The 23,975-nt window shown below is 41.0% G+C and overlaps 2 protein-coding genes across 2 annotated transcripts in view; both read left to right on the forward strand.

Moving 5' to 3' along the window:
- Nucleotides 1-404: 404 nt before the first annotated feature.
- Nucleotides 405-4,997, forward strand: LOC116300599 (uncharacterized). The gene is made up of 5 exons (XM_031709493.2): nucleotides 405-570; nucleotides 666-735; nucleotides 2,195-2,298; nucleotides 3,034-4,117; nucleotides 4,779-4,997. The coding sequence occupies exons 1-5, from the start codon at nucleotides 409-411 to the stop codon at nucleotides 4,949-4,951; spliced, it is 1,593 nt and encodes a 530-aa protein (XP_031565353.2). The 5' UTR covers nucleotides 405-408; the 3' UTR covers nucleotides 4,952-4,997.
- Nucleotides 4,998-7,055: 2,058 nt separating this feature from the next.
- The window catches only part of LOC116300580 (leukocyte receptor cluster member 1 homolog), a 29,627-nt gene continuing 12,707 nt past the window's right edge, over nucleotides 7,056-23,975 (forward strand). Inside the window, exons 1-6 of the mRNA XM_031709465.2 lie at nucleotides 7,056-7,154; nucleotides 7,306-7,405; nucleotides 8,054-8,221; nucleotides 8,771-8,885; nucleotides 9,965-10,022; nucleotides 10,846-10,978. Of these exons, the coding sequence (XP_031565325.2) occupies nucleotides 7,132-7,154; nucleotides 7,306-7,405; nucleotides 8,054-8,221; nucleotides 8,771-8,885; nucleotides 9,965-10,022; nucleotides 10,846-10,978 (597 nt within the window). The 5' untranslated portion in view covers nucleotides 7,056-7,131. The remainder of the gene's footprint in view (nucleotides 7,155-7,305; nucleotides 7,406-8,053; nucleotides 8,222-8,770; nucleotides 8,886-9,964; nucleotides 10,023-10,845; nucleotides 10,979-23,975) is intronic.

Raw genomic sequence — 23,975 nt, forward strand, 5'->3', positions numbered from 1 at the left:
ACATATCGTGTAAAAGAAAAATAATGCGTCACGCCACAGGAACCCCATCACATCGTTTTCAGATTTTTTGGATAACACAGTAGTAACATTCTATTATAAGATGAAGCTTTATATTGCCGTTTTTCAATTAATTTTTTAATCTTTAAAAATACATAAACATCGGAATACGAAAAATCTTGAAGAAACTGCAAAAGATTTCATCATACCTTAGGAAGCCCATGCCAAGCGAAAATTTATTCACATAGTTTTAAAAAGTTTCATCTCATAAAGTATTATAGAAAAATTAATGTACAAAAATATTATTCTCAAAAGTAGCTTTCTCGTCGTAAGAAATTCTCAGAAATTTTTGAAATATTCTTTAGTTTGAAGCAGATCTAATTGTACAGCGGAGTTGCAAACTAATTCAAGATGGCGGCCGCTGCGTTAAAAAAATGTGCAAACATTTTCACAGTAAATAAGCTTCTTGTGAGCATTAGAATGAAGTCTTTTCGAGCTTTAGGCGTTAATGATATAATCAGTAATAGACTTGAGAAGTTAGGGATTGTTGAACCGACTGAAATTCAAGAAAAAGTGAGTAATCTCCTATGGAGGGAAAGTCGCACTATCTTTCAAATTCCAATAAATTTTTTGACCATGTTTTTTTATCAATATTTTATATTTTACAGGCCATAATTAAAGTATCTAGTGGAAGAAATACAATTATTAATGCGGAAACAGGAAGCGGGAAAACATTATGTAAGCATTATCAGTTCATGTCATTTTGAATCCATTGATCCAGTAGTATACAGGATCCTTTATAAACAGCAATCTTTTCATCCATAAATTATTACAACGCTAACGCCCTAAAAGTTCTAATATGCATCACCATGAAAAGATAATTTTTTGCAATTTCATTTTAAATAAGTTTATTTTTTATTCCTTAAATTTAATAGTTTTGAAAGCGAAAGTGAAATTAGATTTGTTAACTGCTCAGTTTTGCAACTTGAAGTAAGTTAAGCTTTAAAATGTGGCCAATTTTAGCATCAATTTTCCCTAACCCATTGATAAATATACTATAATATGCTATATGTATATAAATGCTTACCTTTGACATAAAATCTTCATGTATTCCAGACCTATTTTCCCTTTTTTCCCCTCTTATCCACACATTAAATTGAAACGTTTCTGATATTACCAAAGGGTATGTAATATGGGGCAACCAACACGTGCTGGGGGAAACCCCATGTACTCACATACCCTTGACTCTTATTGGTTGATAGTTTCATAAGCCTAGACATGTAGGTTGACAAGACCATGCATGACAAAATGGATGGCTGGATTATTTTTGGTTCTTTGTTAACATTCAGTGAAAAGAATTCTTGCATCACTGTGAGTTTTTTGCTTCTTCTATTTTATACTTCTTGCTGGTTTTTCTTACTTTTATACTTTATTTACTTTGTCCATTATTGGTAAAGAAATGCCCCCCTCCCCCACTGACAGGGTCTGGAAGGGGAGTCCAGATGGTAACACAATATTTTTTTCTGAAAATCCTGTGTCCTGTGACATTTTGCAATCAACAACCACATTCAACATATTCAAATGCGTTTAGATTTTTATTTTATTCACCATTTTCCATACATCGGTTCACTGGACCCACACAAAGCCTTCAGTCAAGGTTGCAAGGTTCAAATTTGAATAATCCTTTGAAAGTATCTTGGCTCCTCGCTTGAGCGCTTTGTGTTTGACCAGTGAACCAATGTATGGAAAAAGGTTAATTTAAGGTAAATTTCACATTTTTCCCAAAAATAAAAAAGCAAAATCCCACATCCCAAAAATTAAATTCAACAACTCCCAAGTTACCGGAACCTGTGCTATATTTTATCCATTTCCTGGCACCCACATGTACAAATACCCATCTAGACCCTGCACTGAGCTGAATAGATACATGTCACCTCTCTTTCCATTATGAAGCTCCATAAAGAAAATGCTAGAATATACTCTTCTCAGACAATTCATTCATACTGATCAACCTATCAGAAATTGTATCCCCTTTCCTATGTGGAGGGTCTTGAAAATCTAGAATTGGCTTATTATTTTTTTAAATAGCTTGTACTTTGTATGCTAGTTAAGTGGCTTTATAGGCTATAATTATAATTAACATATATTGTCAATGGTACAAATATACTTGTTGTTATTTATCTCTATTGTTTTTTAGGCTACCTACTTCCAATAGTAAACAAGCTAATCAATGAACCATCACTTCTTGACAGCCCACCTTATGCTTTGATTCTGCTTCCAACTGTTGAACTGTGTCATCAGGTTTGTAACATTTTAATTTTCCTTGTTATCCTCCAAATACTATATTTTCTGAATATGTATGTATGGTTAAATATTTTGAACTTGGTAGTCTTTGATGATGCATTAATGTGGCTTTTTGCACATATTATTACTTATTAGATAACAAGTTATAATTATAACAACTTTGAGTATATATTTGAGGTTCTATATTTATCATTTTCAGCATGACAATGTTTTTTGATGCACATAAAACTTTTAGCTCACAAGTTTAAAGGTTAATAGACCTTTTTAGCTTCTCATGCAAATTGCCCATTTCAGATCACATGACATTCCCTTGATAATTGTTCTTTTATGATAAACATTTTAAAATATTTACACATGACAGAATCAACTCCCAAGAGTGGCATCACATGGTCTAAGAGCCTGTCCACACGTATCCTGAAATTTTTGTATCCACAAATATTTCTCCACACGTATCTGTATTTGAAGCATATTCAAAAATTTCCACTCTAGAGACCGTTTTCGAAAATTTCCGGATACGGATACAAAAGTTTCCCTACATGTGTGGACGCAACCTGTATCTGGAAAAAAAAATTTACAACTCAAGCAGAAAATCTTATTCTTAAGGGAATAACATATGGTCTGAAATGTAAAAACATTCAGCGCCCACTCTCAAGGATCGAGTCAAATGTTTTAAATGGGAACACCAAGACCTAAGGTGACTTAAAACATGAACAAACTTTATTTGTATTTCAGGTCGCTGCAGTTTTCAAGTCCATTGCTGAACCAGACATGTATCCTTCTATTGTCACACGAGATTCAAACCTACTTGTAAATAGAAACTACCCTGTCGTCATGGCAATGCCAAGTTCTCTCCTTAGTTACAATCTGGAAGTCCTCAGACATGTTAGAGTTGTTATAACAGATGAAGCAGATTTTCTGATCACGAGTGGGGGGAAAGATGTTTGGAAATTACTAAACTTTTTCAAATATGGAAAACATTTGAAGAAAAAGTCTAAGTATGGTTCAAAATTCAGCCAAAAAAGTATCCTTCGAAGTGATAAAAGAATTGATAATAAGGGAATCCCTGACACAAATGTTTCTGCTCAAAGACAGTTTCTATTTGTAGCAGCAACTCTGCCCTCAAGGGGGAAGAAGGCAAGTCTCAATGTCTTGACAAAATGGCTTTATGAACCTGAGGTTGTGACGACGTCAATAGTTCATCAAACGTTACCCACATTAGACATGGAATATGTTAGAGTAACTGAAGATACAAAACTAAAAGAATTGCTGAGAGTTTTAAACAAGTTGGTCTGCTTGGAATATGAAAATGATACTATAAATGCAAAGAAGAATTCAGAAATTCTAAGTGGAGAAAACTTGCATAGTGGAAATGAAAAAATTGAATGTGATAAAACAAGCAAAAACACTGATGGCAATCGAAAGGCTCTTCGAGTTTTGGTTTTCACAAACACTGCCCAACAGGCAAATAAAGTATTTGAATTTCTTTCCAACTCAGAGGATCAGTTATCCATTCAACAGAAATCCTTCATCGTCAATCAAAATAACAGTACCCAATTGAACAAAGGGACTTTGATTGACAACTATTGGCAGGACAAATGTGCAGAGCTACATAAAGATGTTGCGGTTGAAAAGAGGTTGGACTCCTTGGAGCGTTTCAAGTCAAGGGAACTGAAGGTTCTTGTCTGTACTGATATAGCCTCACGTGGATTGGATATCCCGGATGTCAGTCACGTGATTCAGCTCGATTTTGCTTCCAATGCTGCGTATGTCCTTCACAGGGCGGGGAGAACAGCCCGTGCTGGAGCGCATGGAAAAGGTATTGACAGTTAGTTAATAGAAGGTGAATGGTTAGAAACAACCAGTCCGTCTCTCAATCAATCAGCCAGTCTTTCACTCCGTTTGAGTTTCCCTTTTTATTCGCTTGTCGTATTCAACGCTCCAACTTAATCCCAACTACAGTCAACTCTCGTTACAGCGGACACCCTTGGGACCGCCACTTGGTATCAGTAATACCGAGTGTCCGCAATAACGAGAATTAATTACGGTCATTTTTTGTCAGTATTTTTCGCCAGTCCCTAAGTGCTTACTATCAATCACGTAACATTTTGGATTTGACTGGAGGCAATTATTATACAATTAGCAAGTTTTAAGTCAAAAATGTCAAAATAAGTATCAAAGTATTGTATCTGACTATTTCTACTGTCTGTGACCAGAAATCAAGATATATGCACATACAACCCTCAAGATTCTCCAGGCTTTAGTCAAAACACAAATATTACCGGAGGCGACGTCTATTTATGGTAACCTATAGCGAGGTTTCCATAACAGGGTGTCCGAAGGCGAGAGTTGACTGTAATATCGGCTAGTCGTTATCAGCCAGTGAGTCAGTCATTCCTTTAGTGTCCTTTCTTTTGTTGTTGTTGTAATCATCAACTCCGTATTCTTAACATCAATATTTTTTAAATTGTTTTTTCTAGTGATCAACTTCATTACAACAAAAGACGAAGATTTAGCGAGAGCAATCCAAGCATGTGATGACGACCCAGATACTGACTACGACTCTACGTTTAGCCGAAATCGAATGTTCAGACGAAGAATCAAAAGAAATGTGCTGCCTTTGGCTGATTTTATTGAATATACTTCAAATTAGAAGCCTCGCTTACCAGTGATGATAGAAATAAATTATGATAAAATAATTATTATTGCAGTCTTTCATTTTGTTTTCTCAACATGTGGTTTTTCCGGGGTACACTTATTTAAAAAGGTTGTCAGAGCCAAAGGAGATAGGCTTTAGGTGATGCATTCTCTTTTGAAATAGGGAATAGAGACCTTTCATCTTTTATTGTGTGAAGGTAGCCTGCATAGTGGCCCAAATGGGGAGGGGAGGGGAAAGGGGTGGGGGGCATCCTTCACAGGCCCCCATCCCTCCCCCCCTCCCCTCCCCTCGCCATTTGGGCCGCTACGTAGGCTAGTGTGGAGGGGGAGGTATGGGTCAGAAAATGGGGGCCTTGAAATTTTAGTAACCATGCAAAGTGGGGTCTAATCGATGTTTCATATAGGGGGGGCCTTCAAAGTGTTTTAAATAAACAGGGGTATACTTTACCAGCAGTGCAGAAAAGGCGGCCTGTCCCTTCATGGCTTGCTTCTTGATTGATTTGGCGGGAAAGTTGGTGCTTAAAGGGGGATCGAAAGTGTTTTGTGCCTTCACATTATGAACTAAAAAAAATTATGGCTATAGTATGACAGCAAGTAAATCCGGAAAGCCAAAGACTATAAACCAAAGATCACAATGAACATGAAAAAATGACGTAAGGTGTTGCTATGACAACATCAGAACCCTTCTTATGCCATCAAATATGTTTATTCAAAAAATCATGACTCAGGAACCAAATGGTGAAATTTTTTAAAAACCGGAATATTTCAAAGTAAGAGGGAACTATTCCAAACAATTTTTATTGATTTTTACGAATTCTCTCTCTAACAGAATTTTTTCTTTTTTTTTTCTTTTGTTGAAATATTCCGGTTTTTAAAAAATTTCACCATTTGGTTCCAATCGAATAATCAAGGCAAATTATATCGTTGCTTTTCAATCGTGTACTTAAAACCTCCCTCGTCTCACATGGGCATGGCGATGATTCTTTTTGGCCAAGAGTCAAGTGTATATCATGATTCACAATCTGCAACCTCAGTTACTTAAAATTTCATCTTACTAATCAGATTGGTCTTTAAAATTAATCTTTTTTGATTTTATCGAAGATAACCAGGACCATACTTCCAGACATCGAATGCTGAACCGTCGTATGGACTTACGGCTACGCTGGAGATTTCTGCCCCAACACCGCTATCCCGGGGGGAATTACAAACTGATCAGGAAGCTCGGCCGAAGCCTAAGGGAGAGGTTAGTCGGCCCCTAGACCGTAAGTGATTAACCCCTTGCTATGACCAGCAGACCCAGCATATCGATTGTACCGCTAATGACTAGGTACCCATGGTCGACCCTTTCCATGTGGGATGCGTTTTGAAAAAGCAGTGACGTAATTTACATTCAAAATTTGGGTTAAAAACCAAACATGGCCTCATGTTTTTATGTCTTTTAAGACACTTTTATGTGACTCTTAACTTGGCCAATAAGAATCATCGCCATGCCCATGTCATACGAGGAAGGTTTAAGTACACGATTGAAAATGCAACGATATAATTTGCCTTGATCATGTTCGATTGGATGGGGTATTCGCCGAAATGTGATAGATAATTATTTTGCAGTGGACCCTAACAAGGTCTGCCAGACCAGAGCTAGCCGGCCTTGCAAGGTTGAGAGCTGTCGAGGGGATTGTGTTATCGTATAACGATGAATCTAAGCTTGTTCCTCCTTACTCGGACTTTTACAGTGAGTTGCAAAAGAAATAAACAAGCAAAAACAGTTAAAGTATCATTTAGTGAATACCTTATGTCTCTTATCCAAGGGCAGATTCAGCTAAAATTTTAGGGGGGGGGGCTAATTGAGTTTCTTCCGCCAACTCAACGGAAAACAATAAAAAAGCATCTAATTCTTCAGTTTTTTGTTGTTTTTTTTTGTTTGTTTTTCTTTTTGTTTGTTTGCTTGTTGTTTTTTTTAACTGCAGAAGCCCCCCCAGATCCGCCCTTGCTTCTCCTCTCCTCTATTCATTCCCTTCCCATTACTCCTTCGACAAGAGCCTGCAGTTAGTTTGACCAGCGTCGCCCAGTAGTTCCCAATACCCCACGGTTGTTTTGGTTTGTGTTGTTTTTGCATCAAAACTTGAAAAAGAAAGAATAAAATTTGTAGATATTCATAAGGTTTTGACCACGATCATGAACATCTTGCACCACAAAAGGTAAGTTGAAACCATATTCGTGAAGCATGCCTTCTAGGATTTAGATATCTTGGCGCAAATTTCAGCATATCAAGATTTAAATTTACTACTAGTATCGCTGAGCTTAACTTTGAACTAATTTTTTTTCTCAAATTCTTTTATCTGTTTTTAGTTGGCATGTTCGAAATAAAGACAATATTGAACGTGTAAGAAAGGATGAGGAAAATGCCAGGCTTGAAGAAGAAAAGAAAGCTAAAAGAGCCACCTTAGCTGTCAGTATATGATATTTATTTTATTATTATTTCTATAAGTTTACATCAAATAATACTGTATTTCCTATATTTCTGTAATTTTGGTTTTACCACTCTTCATTGCTTTGGCTGATCGAGAAAACATCCATGTAACACAACCCTGTACCTTTTTTTATCAGATTTTTCTGTTAAAGCACCTGGAATCAGCTGGGTACCAGTGAAGGGAGAGCTTGTAGCAAAATGATTTTTTTTTTAATTTAGAATTAATATATTCCCTAGCTCCCAACCCTCTTGTCCATGAATTGTGAATAAAATTGTGATTTTTTCCCCCATCTTATATTCCCATATTATTTATATTGTATATCACTAGATTTTTATTATTATATAGTTTAATTTAATGTATTTAACATATTCCTAATTCTTAGTTTGCACATGACGTCATAGTCGCCATGTTGGATAGATATTGTCAATGAATTCTTTCGTTGTATCATCCAACATGACCACCATGTCTTTTGTTATTTCACTCCCTTGGGAATGATTGAAAGCCAGCAGTAGAAGGTCCAGTGTTAGACTTTTTAAACCTCCTTTAAATAAAGTGCAATATTATTACTTCAATCTTATTAGCTCATACTTTCTTCTCCATATTATTTTATTCGGCTTTCTAACCAGGATCAAGAGGCAAGAACAGCTCTACTGCGTGACAGAGCAAAGGGCAGCAAAAGTAAAGAGCTGACCAATGACAGCAAGTCTTCATCATCACCAGGCTTAGACTTGGCACCCGTATCAATATCAGACCAACAGAGACATATAAACTTCTTTGAAGACATTGAAGAAGGAGTAAGTTGTTTATTGTTTTGAAAAATTCTTCACATAAAACAGCCTCTGGGCTGACCATGAAGTCACAGAACAGCTAACTCACAGATCGAATTGGAATTTAGCAAGTTGTATATAACATTAGTACAACAGAGCATCCTCGAAACTGTAGGGGAGTTGCATGGATTAAAAATATAGTGGACTGGTCTGCATAAAATAAAAGATGGGATTCTGAAACTTGAATGTTAATAAAAATAATGATAATTAATAATAATAATAATAGTAATAATAATAATGAGTAGCTCTTATGTAGCACATTATACATGTATCTCATCTGGATATACATCACAATATTTTTACAGGCTGTGCAGCTTACAATCATGAGATACTAGGTAGTAGATCATAGTACATACTGTACTAGCCATTCTCATACCCAGACCCTTCTCACCAAAAATTGAAGAAGCTGAAATGACCCCCAAGCCCCTCTTTGCGTCCTTGATATCAACTTCCAGGTACTACTCCCACAACCATTTTTTTAGCTAAAACATCATCTGTCTTTTTTTTAATCCTAAGCTAAGACAAGGAAACAACCCAGAATACGAAGCAGAGAAAAAGGCAGAACAGGAAAAACAAGAGAAAGCTATTGGATTACTGACATACCTTGGACAGAGTGCCAGCGAAAAACATTGTAAGTAGCTAGAGCAGTTTTCGTATGATTGTGAAAAAGTCAGGTGCCATATGCGTGCCTTGCCGTGACTGTGATGTTTTCTAGACTTTTGATCAGGGGTATTTTTTTCCTGTGCTTCAAGGGTTTTTCTCCATCCATAAAAATCAACTTCTTGTATTATCGTGTACGGGAAATTGTCAGGGGAATTCTATTCAAATTCAAATTTCCAGTAATCGGCTAGTAGTCGTACCCTACAATAGCATAAAATAAACTATAATAAATATTTATGTACACATGCTGATGATACATCATTTAAATATGGCTAAAAAATTAGACCACCCAACCGAATTCGCTTTGTGGTCTAGGGGTTCTAGGTTTAGGGCTAGGGTTGGGGTTGGCATTGTAGTAGTTGTTTGGTGCCGAAGCTACCGAGTTTGATTCTTGGTGTCTTCTCTTAATTTTTTTTCTAAGCTAGGAGAACCAAAGTCCCACTCGTGTGTTCGGAAACCTATGACGTACTTCATTAATCCATATTCGATGATAGTACCCATTTTAAGCTTAAATAGCTAAAATATATTTTAATCTAGCTAGTTAATTTATTTGGCTTTTATAGGAATGGTACAGGTTTCCCTGGTCATAACTTTAAATTAGCCTTGTTGGCTGGTACTTGAGTTAAGTGCAGGAGAGGATAATTCATTCCTCTTGGGTACTAATCTGAACACAGCTAAATTCTTAAGTTCAAGTTAGGCTCGGACCACTCAAGAACCACAGGGGGATCCAGGGGGGATGTGCTGGGGTGCACTGGACACCCCCTGATGCAGTATTACTCTTACTCTTTTTTAAGCATATCATCTCTACATAAATACATTTTCTTCATTTGGGAAACCCTTCCTAACATTTTCCTGGATCCACCCTTGTACCAAGTGTCCAGACACCATCTTACTTAGTTTTGTCTCAGTCAGTCAATCAATGCTTTGGACTTTGGATAGAGTGCTGGCCAGTGAAACATCTTATATAAATTTCCCTTGTAATATGCATGATACATACAGTAAAGATGAGGTTTGCATCAACTTGACTTTGAATTATTCCTTTGCCTTTAGCTGACAAACCTTGGTATATAAAGAAAGATCACCAGAAGAAAGCCACAGATAACGATAAGTAAGAAAATATGTTGTATATTAAATTTTCAACCAGCGCTCGTCATAAGGGATATAAGCTTCTTTGAGGCTCACCCCACATGCACTACCACTTCAGCTGATCTAAAACTGTGACGTAGAAATGACATCACTGCAAAACTGAGGTGTCCTGGCCTGTGAAAATTGACTGGCAAAAAATAAAAACCTGTCCACCATTGCAATAAAAAATAGACTCATTAGTTATTGTGTTACTGTCATTGTTACAACGAATCTTCCCACGGCTCGCAGTTACCCATAGGCCTGCGAGGCGCTAGAGCTATCGCGGCATAAGCAAACAACTTTCGGTCGATCACACGTTTATGGTCAGTTAATCTCTTCAGTTCTTTTCCTGGTATTATCTTTACCTTAGGATCATAACCATCAGGTAATATCAACCTAGTAATTTAAGTTAAGATTTGAGTATACCTTTTTCATAGTTACACTGTTATTTTTCTTAGAAACCTTCATCTCAAATAAATCTCCAAGATATCAAACCATCTATCCGAAACTGCTTATTCCTGCAACAAGTTTAACCAAAATTGTTGAAATTAAACATAAAAGATAAAGAAGCGTTTCTCTGGTTATTCATTACAGTCAACAACCTCTTACTAGCAACGTTTTTTTTTTTTCATTTGGTGGCCTTTCAAGAGGAAAAGTGATACCTCAGTTTTGCAAATTTTCTTGTTTCTGATTGGCTAACATTTTTCCTCAGATCAGCTGGCTACATTTACTAATTTTCAATGAGTACTCAGATTTTTATAAGCTGTATTTATAGACAAATATCAAATATTATTTCTGTTATTTAGTTCCAGAGATATGAAAAGAAAAGATGCTCTTGATCCCTTGAACAAAATGAAAAAATACCTTGAAGCTCATAAAAAACACAAACATAAGAAGCACAAGAAAGAACATAAACACTCTAAGAGCAGAAAAGAAAAGGTAGGAAGAGTTGAGCGAAGATGACTTTTTCTTATACTAAATCTTGTGTCATATGCATGGAGTGGTAAATGTATGAAGTAGTGTATGACTTCAGTTCTCTGGTTTTTCTTAAAATACTTTTAACATGTATAATGATAGTTCTAAAAAAAAATCTACTCTTATCCATAAAAAGAGGAATGAATATGGTAGCATGGTTGGCATGCACTGCTAACACCAAGGGCGGATACAGGGGGGTAAAGGGGGCTGAAGCCCCCCCCTTCATCAGAAAAAAACGATGCTTTTTTATATGGTTTTCCGTTGTGTTGATGGAAGAAACTCAATTAGCCCCCCCTGGATCCGCCCTTGAATGCATCGTCTTTCACCACTGTTGCACCAAAGGTCACTGATTCAAGCCCTGTGGACACCATATGTGATTGAGTTTGTTTGATGTCTTGTTCTAAAATATAAATTAACAGAAAATTGAATGTATTGGTAGTGTGTATGTGAGTGAAAAGTGTCTCCAATGAGTACGAAAGCACCAGAACGACTAGACACTCAAATAAAGATTTTTTTATAGCTATAAAACGAAAGGTTTGTGAAGGTTTTGTTGTATGTTGCATGTTGTTCACTAAGATTGAAAAAAATTGTATTGTGGTTCATATGTAAATGATGTCAGCATACAAGAAAATATGACTAAGAACTTGCAGGCAAAGTTTGGGGAAATTCCTTAAATTGTTGTGATCTTTTGCTCATCACATTTACATGCCCATAGTGCATTATGGGCTCGGCATGCATCATACGACATGTTGCTGTAGATATCCTGTACTGGGCCCAGTTGTACGAAGGTTGAATAGCACTATTCAATGGTTTAATATTATCCACTGGATAAATTTATTGGATATCTGCTTATCCACTGGATAAGGATTTATCTGTTGGATAGCACTATTCACCCTTAATACGACCCCACCTTGGTGTAGTAAGAGTCCCAGAGTGGTTGGGAATTTGTGACAATATATTTTTTATAGGGTAGAGTAGTATAGGGAATGGGGGTTCCAGCGCAATCTCAACACGGGGTAAGACCCGCGTCAAAAATCCACCTACGGACGACCCCCACTCCAAGTGTGGTTGAGGGCAACAGCGCACTTAAATATGTTAGTCTATATATGGAGTGCGAAGAATGTAAAGAGTTTGCTTATGATTTCTGTGTAAAGTGCTTGAAACCCAAGTTTGTACTTACTAAGCCAAATAAGTATATTTGTTGTGGTAAGAAAATGCAAATAGAAGACGACACGTCAGCGCAGTGTTACGAATGTGGTAAGAATATTCGTAATGCCGTACCAAATGCTACCAGAGAGCAGTATTACGCCAATGGAGGTCGTAAGAAGACCCCATACAAAAGAATAAAATACTTCAGGGACTGGATGAGTCATATCCAAGGTTTACATCCGATATATTTAAGCGACGAAGTAAAGAAGAAAATCATAGACCATTTAGAAGAGCCAACCCCACAAAGTCTACGGAAAACGTTGAAAAAATTAAAGCTAGGGAAATATTACAAAGCTATTCCCTATCTTTTGTCTGAAATTACCGGTAAGTCTATTCCTGAGGTTTCTGATATGACAAAAGCCGAGTGGATGTTTTGTCGGCTGGATAAGGATATTCCTTATTACCCTGACGTAATTTACGAAATATTTTACAAAATAGACCCCAACCACCCCCTGTTAGGATGGATTCCGAGGCGACAATAACATATTACGCGTAATTCATACGATGAATTTATATTACGCGTAATAATTTGCCAAATAAGGTTATGCAAATAATTCATATTACGCGTAATAATTCGCCAAATAATTCATATTACGCGTAATAATTCGCCAAATAATTTATATTACGCGTAATAATTCACTGAATTTATATTACGCGTAATAATTCACTGAATTTATATTACGCGTAATTTCTAGACTGACGTTCGATATGTAAATAGAATCCCGTCACGCTCTTTTCAAAGCAGATGTTTACTGAGCAAGCTTTCTTTGAAGCTCTTCTTTCGCTTCTTGATAGATCTTTTTGCGAGATTCCTCGGAAAGATCTTTTACGACTGTTTTTTTGTTCCTTATGTCCGTCTTTAGTTTCTCGTACTTGTCTTCTTCGGTCAGAATAAGCGAGAATTCTACGTCGTCTATCTTTCTGTCACGCAAAGCCTTTGAGACAAGATCGGTAATAGTATTTACTTTAGCCCTAGACAGAGCTATTGTCGTGTCATGCTTGGATATTTTCGTGGATAGCTTTTTCATAATACCCGTAGCAACAGCAGAAATAATACCACAGGTTGCCCCAACGCCGGCCAAAGGAACTCCAACGATTATTCCCGGCCCAGTAAGCGAAGTAGCAACGCCAGAGCCCGTTAACACAACAGATATGGATCCTGAAGTTATCGCAATCTTATGTAGCGTACTCCGGGCTCTAACGTACTTTTTTCGGACTTTTTCGTAGTGTTTTGTCTGCCCTTCCAAGTAAGCCAGGATTAAGTTCGCTTTATTAAGCCTGAAGTTTTCGGCATCCGTTATTGGTGCCGTAGTGTGATAATTGGGAACATCTGGGTACAACTGAGGTGCTGAAGGTATAACATCCATTATATATACTAATGTACGACGCTTTTGGGAATGATATTGAGGAGCAGCCACATCACGACAACCGGGATTACTGGAACTGGAGGGCCTTTAGGAAGATGTTTCCGCATGCAGACCCTAGTAAGTTCGAAAGAAGACCCGATGGGATTTACTATGAAGGCTCCAGGATGTACAGCAATGCGGACTTGGAGCCAAAGAACCCAAAACCCGAGCATAAAGAAAGGCAGCCTAATTTTCCAGAGAATTTATTACCGGCAACGGAGGATTACCCATTTTACGATAACAAAGGCGGCGCAAATGACTTTGCTAAGATGGTTACCTCCTTAGAAATCCCCGTGGGCCCTACGACTTTCAAAATAAAAGTCAGAGACATCTTTAGAGAAACTGCCATGAAACATACCTCAGGGAAAGAATCCAGAGAATGGTTATCAGGTCCCAACATGCGGTATTGGCCGCAGCAGTTAAACTTTGCTGTCTGGGCTGCTACTAAAGGATGCGGTATAGCCGCGGACATGTTCCATATTCCTTTCCTGCGATTTCATGTTGCTTTTACTATTCGTAGGATATTGTTTGAGTTAGGAGCACCGCTTCCTAGTGACACTATCTTTAAGCCGAAGGATAACAAATATGACAAAGTCGCATGGGAGCGATTAAGGAATGAGTTTAAGCTTACCAACCCTGATTTTCGCAACAAAGAGGGTGCCGCCCATGGTTTAGGAGAGACTTACACCTATGCTTCGTATGTTGGCGCCAGCATAGAAACTCCGGGTATGGGGTATCCTAGCAGATGGGAATTCTCCGACTTAGGGGGTAAAGCGTCAAAAGGTGACTTGATTTACTTCATAGAAAGCAAAGAGAAATATCCTTGGGCGCCTTTCTTTGCCGCAAAGGGCATTGGTCTAAAGAATCTCGCAAGGATTAATCGAAGCATCGAAGCCTTTGTTTACTGCATTCTAGGGGCCCAGGTTAGCACTCGCAGCCCCATCGTAGATGCCTCCGGTGCGTCGCAGGAAACGCAACAAGTATTCCTTGTCCTCTTCGAAAGCGCTGTTATCGAGAATGAGATCTCTAAGTCGGTGCAGAGATATCAACTTGCAGTGCAGCAGTCTAAAGTGCGACTGGATTACGCTTTGTCACCTGGTTGTTGGCTAATGCCAAGTAATTTGGTCATCAACGCCGATTCCGTCGTGGGTTACAACAACAAACTTCAACGAGCTACTAAGGATATGAAGTTTGGGGTGAATGACGTGAACTCTGACACTCTTAGGAACATTCCCCATTTCGTGGAGAAGCCAAAGAAGGAGCACGTAGAAAAACCATCAAAGAAGGCGCATGTAGAAAAGCCACCAAAGAAACCAGTAAAGAAGGTTACCGAGGAATATGACCATAACTTACTAAAAGCCGGTCTAGCAGCTGCAAGCATTGGTCTGAGCTATTATATATGGCGATGAACAACCCCTACGTAGCTGGAGTAGATTGCGTCTATACGACTTACACAGGCGAGAAAAAATACAACCAGGCATCTTGGGTTGATGTCACGGGCATGGCTGTAGACTTGAACTACTCAGGGAAGAAGTTAATCCTTTGTAGTATTTGCATTGGCACGAGCAGTCACGCCAACGTGGGCTTCAGGTTCCTGGATGACAATGGCATACTGCAACCTATGAGAAATAAGACAAACAACAGGGAGCCTACGCATTTCTCCGTAGAGCCCAACCCCGGCAGCGCCGAAAACATCTCGGTTTGGACTTTCCACATGGTTGCTGATTGCCACGGGAAGGTAAAGCTGCAAATGAGAGTAGACGACACGGGCGTAGTAACGATAAATAGCATACATGACCAAAGAGATCGACCTTATAATCACGCTACCATTAGCACTCTTACGGTGCTTAGCCTTTAGAAGCAAATTTATTTGCTGAAATATATGAATCCACACGCGAAGGAAGATTGGTTTCTCCATTACCTGGAGGAAAAGGAGTACGTGGGCGACAAGTGGCAAGACGCCGGATTGTGGGTGGAGGTTGGAGGCCTGGGATTGATCATGTGCACTATTTGTATTTCGGCGGGGTACTCATGCAATGCCGGTTTTAGGATCGTTGATGAGAATAACCACCCATTACCGCCATACAGGGTAAAAAGTAATACCAGACATCCAGTTCATTTTTCGTCGGAGCCCGTTCCTCCGCAAGCGGAAGACATAACGCCGGTAACTTTCCATATGATAGCTAATTGTCAATATGCAAAGCTTCAAGTTCGCCCCAGCGATGGTAACGGCCGCATACGAATAAATGCCGCCCCGACTGTTAACCCTTCGACGGATGCTACTTGGAATCATAAGCCCATTAGCACCATGAGCGTGCTGCCGCTAGTTCCGCATTATCAAGGCGGCGCGAATACTATCTTTACTTATCCCCAGTCGAGAACACCTCGGGCGCCCGACGACGATAAGCCACCAGTAATACACGAGGATAAGATTAACCCTTCATCTTCTTCAGGAGTACCACTCCAATAGCTACGACTAATATCCAAATGTTATTCCCCACAAACTTTAGCAGTTCTCCGCCGGCCCTAAGCGCCAGGCCAAGAACGCTACCCAGCAGCCCAGGAAGACCGGCTGCCATCTTTTTTCCCAAGTCCGTCAGCCCACTGCCTAATTTCTTTACGCCCGCGCCCGTAGCCTTAAGCGTGGATAGGATGACTCCTACTACGCTCGAAATAGCAACCGCAAATGCCAGCGGAATACCATACTTCACCAGAGCTCTTTTTACCTTTTCCTTGGTGGTAAGCCCCAGCTCCTTTTCCAGGTTGTCCTTTTGCGCCTGTAATTCCGCAACTCTCTCCTGAAGGGCTTCTAATTCCCTTTGGGCAGCCTCCCTTTCTTCTTCGGGACGAGTTAGGTCCGCAATTATTTCCTGCTTTTCGGATATGTTTTTTTCCAGGTCTTCGATGGCCTGAGTTTTTTGCTGGATTTGCTCTTCTTTAATGTTGATTTCAGCAACTAACTGCCGCCGCTCCACCAAAGAACCCTCTATGGTGGTTTGTAATTTCCTAACTTCCTCCTGACTCATGTTTAGGTCCTGCAGAGCAAGGCGAAAAGCCTGTCGAGCTGTATCCCTTTCATCTAAAGCCTTTTCGGCTTCTCGTTTAATTTGCAGTATGCTTTCGTCTTTACTTTGACCCAGCCGCAACAATTGTTTTTTATAGCTTGACTCCCTTTCCTTTAGCGTTTTTCCTAACGCCGCCGTCGGAGCATGTGATTTCTTAGCCTCCTCCAACTCCCTTTCTGCTTTATCCCGATCACGTAAAGCCTGATCTAAGTGTTTCGTCATTTCTTCCATTCTTACGTCTCGTTGACTAAACTTCTTCTCAGCATTAGCAAGTAGTCGACTTTGCTTTTCGTACGCCGCCTCTTTTTCTTCCAGCGCCTTTTGCAGTTCGATAGCGCGCCTCTCTAGCGCAACCTTTTCATTCAGGGTTTGCAACCTTTCTAACATGCTCCTAGTAGCCTGCTGAAAGCCTTTTAATCTTGAGACGTCGCCCCTAACGTTGCCCTCCTCATCAAAGAGGGGTTGCGGTTTTGTCCAGCGGTCTTTGTCGGGAAATCTTAAGTCTTGGACGCTTATGAGGACTTTGTTTCCCTTTTCCGTAAGCTTTACGTCGTCAGCATCAAAGTTGTCGTAGCGCTGCGTTAGCTCTTGCATTGCCCACTCTACGGTTTCCCGCGCGGCTGCTTCGTCTGTGTTTTGAAGTTCCAAGTACTCGGGGACGGGGCTGCCGCGGTTCCTTGATTGCCACATGCGATTCAAGGCTGCCTTGAAGCTTTTCCACCTATTGCCATACTTGCTTATCAAGGCCATGTCGTAGACTAGGGGCTTGGTATCCGCGTCCTTAATCCATGCGTCGTATTCTTCATCGTTAATATCGACTTGGCCTTCTTCGGTAAGGGGGTCAAAATCCGTTCCTTCTACTTCCATTATATATGATAAGCTCAAAGTTAAATCCCAACGTATTACCTAAGCAGGTTGGCGGACTGAAAGCAGAACGCACCTTTCACCGGGTCACCTTTACCCCCAGTAGCGCAAAGCCAGGGGAAACGCTGTACGTAGGCGTGCCCCGCCTAACAGATAACCTAGTGTTGGTTCCTGGCACCCTGGCGCTAAGGTTTGACCTAGCGGTGCAGTCAAGCCCCACAGATGAAAGGATTATCGTTAACAACGTGGGTCGCAACATCGTTTCTAAGATGCGCGTAAAGTTCGCCGGGGAATCCTTGCTGGACTTAAATAGGTACGATCTGTATACCACGTACAAAGACTTATGGTTGACGGCCTTTGACCGCGCGCAAAGGATAGAACAAGGAATTGGCAGTGTCATTCTACGTAAGGTCCGCACACCTACGAAAACGCAACCTACTGACGGCAGCGGAGAAACCGCAGTGGCAGACGCAAAGCGAATAAAGACCGCCTATGGTAGTAAGTATGTCATACCACTGGACTTTGAAGTAATCACGAATCACGGTGTGTATTACCCAAGACAGTTATCCGAGCTACAGTTTGAAGTAACTTTAGCAGATGCTAATAACATCATTGGTGGGCTAAGCACTGCACTTACCACAACAACCCCATACTCTATTACCAACTTAGAGCTACAGTACGAAACGGTATACAGCGAAGAGCTGGCCCGTAGCGCTGGCATGGAATACAGCTCCGGCAAGGCATTCCTTTACGACCACGTAGTGATGTATAAGACGTTCAGCTTCCTGGATAAGACGGATGAGGTTATCAACCAAAGCATTAACCTCCCCCGAAGAAGTCTCACGGGGTTGATGCTGGTGTTTGCCAAACCCTACGAAGCCGGTAAGCGCGACTCCGAGGCCTTTCACAACCCCAACATTACTAACGTCGGCGTGAATATCAACGGCGTTCCAAACAAGGTCTACTCCCAGGGGATAAAGCCCGCAGACGTGTACAGAGAGGCCATGCGCAAGTTTGGCGACCAAATTAGCCCTGAGGAATTCTTTAAGGATAAATATGCGCTGTGGATTGACATGCGCACCATTAACGACGAAGACCTACATGGTCAAGGCCTCCGTCTAGTAAATACGCAGGATGGCATAACATTGGAGATCAAACGCACCAAGAATGCCTCCGCGGGCGACGGTGATAAAATAAACTGCTACGTCTTCGTCGTGTCTGACGCGCAGTTAAGCGTAGAAATGAACCAATTGAAAAGCGTTGCCTACTAGGACGGCTGAGGAATGAAGTCGTCAATGTTAAAATATTTCTTAAATATACAATGCTTCGCGTATTTGAAAGCAACGGTACGAAACTGCAAGTCGTGCAAGGCGATAAATTGTACTTCAAAGCAAAGGAAGTAGCGGCCGCATTGGGCTACGAACGCCCAAAAGATGCAATTAAGGTGCACGTTCGCGATAAATACAAGGTAAGGCTTAGCGAACTTAGAATGGAGGTGAATCGCCTCCCTTCCAATTCACACCCACATTCCCTGTATGTGAACGAATCCGGGTTGTATCAGTTGATATTCTCCTCGAAGATGGCAAAGGCAGAAGAATTCCAAGATTGGGTCCTCGAAGAAGTCCTACCCGCGTTGAGAAAGACGGGTAAATATGCGATGGACAAACGCTTCGACAGCCCGAATAAATTAGTTTTTAAGATAGAAAATGAAGCTGACCTGCATGCAAAGGTAGTCGATTACATGCGTAGGTTTTACCCTGAATTCATCATAGCACCAGGCCTTGGCGAGCTGCAGGATTCTGACAGCAAGCGCATAACATGCTGGCGAAAAGGCTACCAAGCCGGCCAGCCAGACCTTTTAATCCTTAACGCCCACAAGAAATACCGCGGGTTGTGTATTGAGTTGAAAACCCCAAAAGGAAACGGCGTCTTATCCGCGAAGCAATCTAAGAAAATTGCGCAGCTTGATGTAAATGGTTACCTAACGATGGTTAGCAACGATTACGACATTATCTGCCGTGCCCTGATGGATTACGCGGATGGCATTCGTATTCCCTGTAAGGGCTGTGTAAAGCGGTTTAAGTCCTACGCCACTTTGAAAACGCACCTAAAGATATTCCATAGGTATAATGAAGCTCAGCTTGACTCACTGGCGTGATCTTGTCCACGGTAAAGCATACGAAATAAAAAATTACGTCGTCTTCGAAGACATCGACCGTTTACGGTTAGTCCTCAAAGACTTAGAAGGCAAGGAATATTCCCTTTGGGCGCCGGATTGCGTGCGGTACGTAATTCAGGGCGAGGAATTCACCCACTTACGCAGCTATGGTAAGGTAAATGGCCGATGGAAGTTTGACATTGAAAGAACAGTCACTCCATCTCCTCTTTGTAGTTAAGCGCGTCTGCTAAAGTCCGCTGCGCTTTAGGATCCGCGGAGCACCAATGCCCCACAAAGGATCCTTCGGAGAATACCCTGTCGCAATGAAGGCAGGTGTATTTTTTACGCGGCTTGGGTATCGGCGGCTTACAAGGGGTAATGCAGTCGGCAGGTAGTTCGCAAGTAATACAGTCCATATATTGAAAGGGCGATTAGGAATCCTCCTAAGAAGGCGGCTGCGTAGGCTAGCATATACCTTTAAAAGGGGTTCTTATCTTTATTTATTATTATTAGATTATGCAAGCGCCCTTAAAAGGGGTCTTTATTTTTATTTATTATTATTCGTTATCCTTAATAATAATGAATAAAAATAAGGATGGGATTTGAGACTCTTTGCGCAAACCCTACCTTACTATTAAAGGCCCCAAGAAATGCTATTTCAAAAGTGTCTCAGAATGTTAACAATAAGGTTAAATCTTTGTTAAGTATGTGTGGAAACTATTTCAAAGAGTGTCTCAGAATGTTGACGTTTAGGTTAAATCTTTGTTAAGACACCCTGGAAACTATTTCAAAGAGTGTCTCAGAATGTTGATGTTTAGGTTAAATCTTTGTTAAGACACCCCGGAAACTATTTCAAAAGTGTCTCAGAATGTTGACGTTTAGGTTAAATCTTTGTTAAGACAGTTGAAGATATGTTCCTCTTCTCTAACACAACCACAACGATCGCACTCTTGCCTCCAATACTCCCTTTTAGTCCACGGAACGCCTTCGGCGCGTTCGAAAGAGGGGAAAGTACGGACTATCTTCTTATGGTAATCTATGCGATTCCTTAAGTAATCCTCTTTATGCGGGCAGCGACACATCAAATCCGCACATTGGTAGCAATCCACGCCTTCCAAGTCGTAAGCGCGGGAGAGAAACCTATAATCATGCGTTCTCCGGTGCGTCTGTAAACGTTGACGACTACTAAGTATCTTATTACAGAAACTACACTGTCTGGTTCGATTACAGACGCCCCTTTTCAGATGCTGCTGCATTTCGAAGGGGTTGTGGAATTCCTTATTACAGTCCTTACAAAGCCCACAAATGCGTTTATCCTGATGTTGTTGCATCTTTTGAACGGTGCTGAATTCCTTACCGCAATCCTTACAAACCTTACTAATTGGCTTCTTCGTGCAAACTCCATGCCGAACATGGTATTGCAGTCTTTGTTTGGTGCTGAACACCTTTTTACACATCAAACAGTCCATATATACTTAACAGTATCTTAGCCTCCATTTAACATCCTTAACAAAGATTTAACCTAAACGTCAACATTCTGAGACACTTTTGAAATAGTTTCCAGGCATCCTTAACAAAGATTTAACCTAAACGTCAACATTCTGAGACACTTTTGAAATAGTTTCCAGGCATCCTTAACAAAGATTTAACCTAAACGTCAACATTCTGAGACACTTTTGAAATAGTTTCCAGGCATCCTTAACAAAGATTTAACCTTATTGTCAACATTCTACAGGGGATATCGCATGAAGTCCTTAACGGACTCCTTAGCCCACGTTGCCATCGTTATCAGCGCGCCAAACCGTTCTGCACGCTTCAGACCGCACATTTCATCGTACAACTCCTGCACGCGCTCTTTCAGCCGATCGATCTCCTCCCTTTGCATTTCTATGGTGTCTCTTTTATCTTTTGCGTCGGTGGCAATCCTTCTAACTGCGTCCACTGGGTCCATCGTATATATAATGGATCCGAACCATATTCCCTGCAATGCTCTGATAGTAGGACCCACCGGCTGCGGAAAGACCCAGTTCGTCGTGGAGCAGCTATTAGGACCCTTTAGATACCGCTTCGACTACATCGTGCTATTATGCCCCACCTACGTGAATAACCGCACCTGGACGGGCATAGGAGTGAAAGATGACGACTTCTTTGTAGATATCTTAGACCCTAACGAGTTATCCAGCCATTTGAAGTTCTGGCATAAGCAATTCCCTAAAGATACACAGACTTTACTCATACTGGATGACATTGCCTGCGGGGACGACGTAAAAAAGCGCACCTCCGAGCTCGTTAAGCTCGCCTTCAGCGGTAGACACGACAATATCAGCGTTTGGTTGCTTTCCCAGCAGCTTACCAGTGTCTCTAAGCCCTTCAGGGAAAACATAGGCTCTCTCGTAGTATTTTATACTCCAAGTAAGTCTGACCTGGAAACCATCTTAAGCGACTACGGCGGTGAGATAAGCAAGGAACAGTTACACGAATACATGCGGCATTTAAAAACGCACCAACATTCCAAGATGATCTTCTCTTTGAGGTTTCCGTATTCCATTAACATATATGGACATTGAGCAGCTCTTAGATGAAGTCCCCGCGCAGTTAGACGAAAGTAACCTTAAGGAACAACTCAACATTCTTGTGTCTTCGGGGAAGTGTAAAGAAATGATAGGCAAGGAACTTACCCATGAGCAAGTTAATAAGTTGTCAGAAGAGGAAGTCAAGAAGTTCCATAAGAGGTATGAGGCCGCCCTTGCAAGTAAGACCACGGACGCCGTAGCAGACTCCGCTATCCGACTTGCGACTAAATTGCTTGGACTTGCACTGCCCATAGACGACGTGGAGCAACTGCGGAAGGACATAAGCGAGGACTATGTCATCGCCCAAGAACTTAAGATAACCTGCGGGTGGTTGTCTTTGAAGTGCGGTAAGTTAATGGCAGTCGCCTCTGCGGCACTTCACGTAGCTCAGCATGTCGACTTGAAGGAACTTGCGGGCACCTTTGGTGCCTCTTGGAAGGACTTCAAGAAGGATAGAGAAGTCGAAAAGGTCTTCCAGGCGGCACTTGCTGAGGTACCTGATCAAGTCGCCTCAAGTACTTAGTCAAGTCGTTGTCAAGTCATTGCCAAGTCATTGTCAAGTCGTTGTCAAGTCACCTCAAGTACTTAGTCAAGTCGTTGTCAAGTCATTGCCAAGTCATTGTCAAGTCGTCATCAAGTTACTTGTCAAGTCCTTCAAGTCCCTTAATATAAGATGAGTGGCACCGAAGAACAACCACCCGTAGAAGATACCAAGATTACCAAGGCTAAATCTCCAGGCAGAGTCGCTGCCGGAAAGAAGCTCGCGGAGATGAATAAAAAGAACAAGGCAAAAAAGGAGGAAAAGGTGGAGGAAAAAGAAGAGGAATCCTTTTGGAATCCTGGGTACGTCATCGGCGCGTTAGGAGTCGCTATAGCAGCAGGCAGCCTTTACTTACAATGGCGGGCTACGAAGCCAAAAGTAGAACCACCAACATATCACGCACCTGTGGAGCCGGCTGTTAGAAAAAGTAAGATCCCTGAAATGGAGTAAATTTATCACCACGTGCCGTGGCGACCTAGATTTTCCTTCTCGCTTTGTAATATAATGTCGACCGCGTTGTTGAAAACTGTTGAAGAAGCAGCTATTATTACTTCCATCGTTGCGGGTATTGGCTGGGTAGGTAAGAAAGTGCTCAAAGAAGACTTTACTGAAGACCCAAGTAAGAGCTTCGCTAATTTTGCTAAGATGACTGCTGCCGTAGGCGGGGCTATCATGGTAAAGGATTACCTACGGAAGGAAAAGTACCTGCCGACGACGTAAGCTTTGCTTGCGTCTAATATAAATGGCTAGCGTGGTCGCAGGTGGAGTTATTGCAGCTTTAGCATTCACTGGAGCTAATTATGGTGGTCAGTATTTGGATAGATTAGTTAGAGGTGATCGCAGCGGAGATTTGGCCGCCGAAAGGAAAAGGCATGATTTAGCGCTGGAGAAATATCAGCGGGACGTGGCAGCTTGGAATGAAAAAAGACAAGCTTACAGGGATTGGTTGGACAAGAACTACCAAGACAAAATGCAGGCGGATAAGAACTTCGAAAACACAGACTACGCCTTTAAGCTCTATGCGCAGGCGCACCCCGCGGCATTAACGGGGTTAAGAAAGCCTCAGTTCAAGAATTACTACCAGCCTTCTAAGAAACAAAAAGACAATGAATTGGTCTTTGTAGGAGTCGCAGGGCTGGCGGGAG

The sequence above is a fragment of the Actinia tenebrosa genome, unplaced genomic scaffold, assembly GCF_029948245.1.
Source record: "Actinia tenebrosa isolate PJP-AT-01 unplaced genomic scaffold, QUT_ActTen_1.0 PGA_scaffold2__45_contigs__length_23673736, whole genome shotgun sequence".
NCBI classification, from domain to species: Eukaryota; Metazoa; Cnidaria; class Anthozoa; order Actiniaria; family Actiniidae; genus Actinia; species Actinia tenebrosa.

Excerpts from the sequence above, each read along its gene's own strand:
- LOC116300599 (XM_031709493.2), top strand. The coding sequence starts at position 409 with ATGGCGGCCGCTGCGTTAAAAAAATGTGCAAACATTTTCACAGTAAAT. Across the intron at positions 736-2,194 it reads AGGAAGCGGGAAAACATTAT|GCTACCTACTTCCAATAGTA; the intron begins GTAAGCATTATC and ends ATTGTTTTTTAG. Across the intron at positions 4,118-4,778 it reads TGCTGGAGCGCATGGAAAAG|TGATCAACTTCATTACAACA; the intron begins GTATTGACAGTT and ends TGTTTTTTCTAG.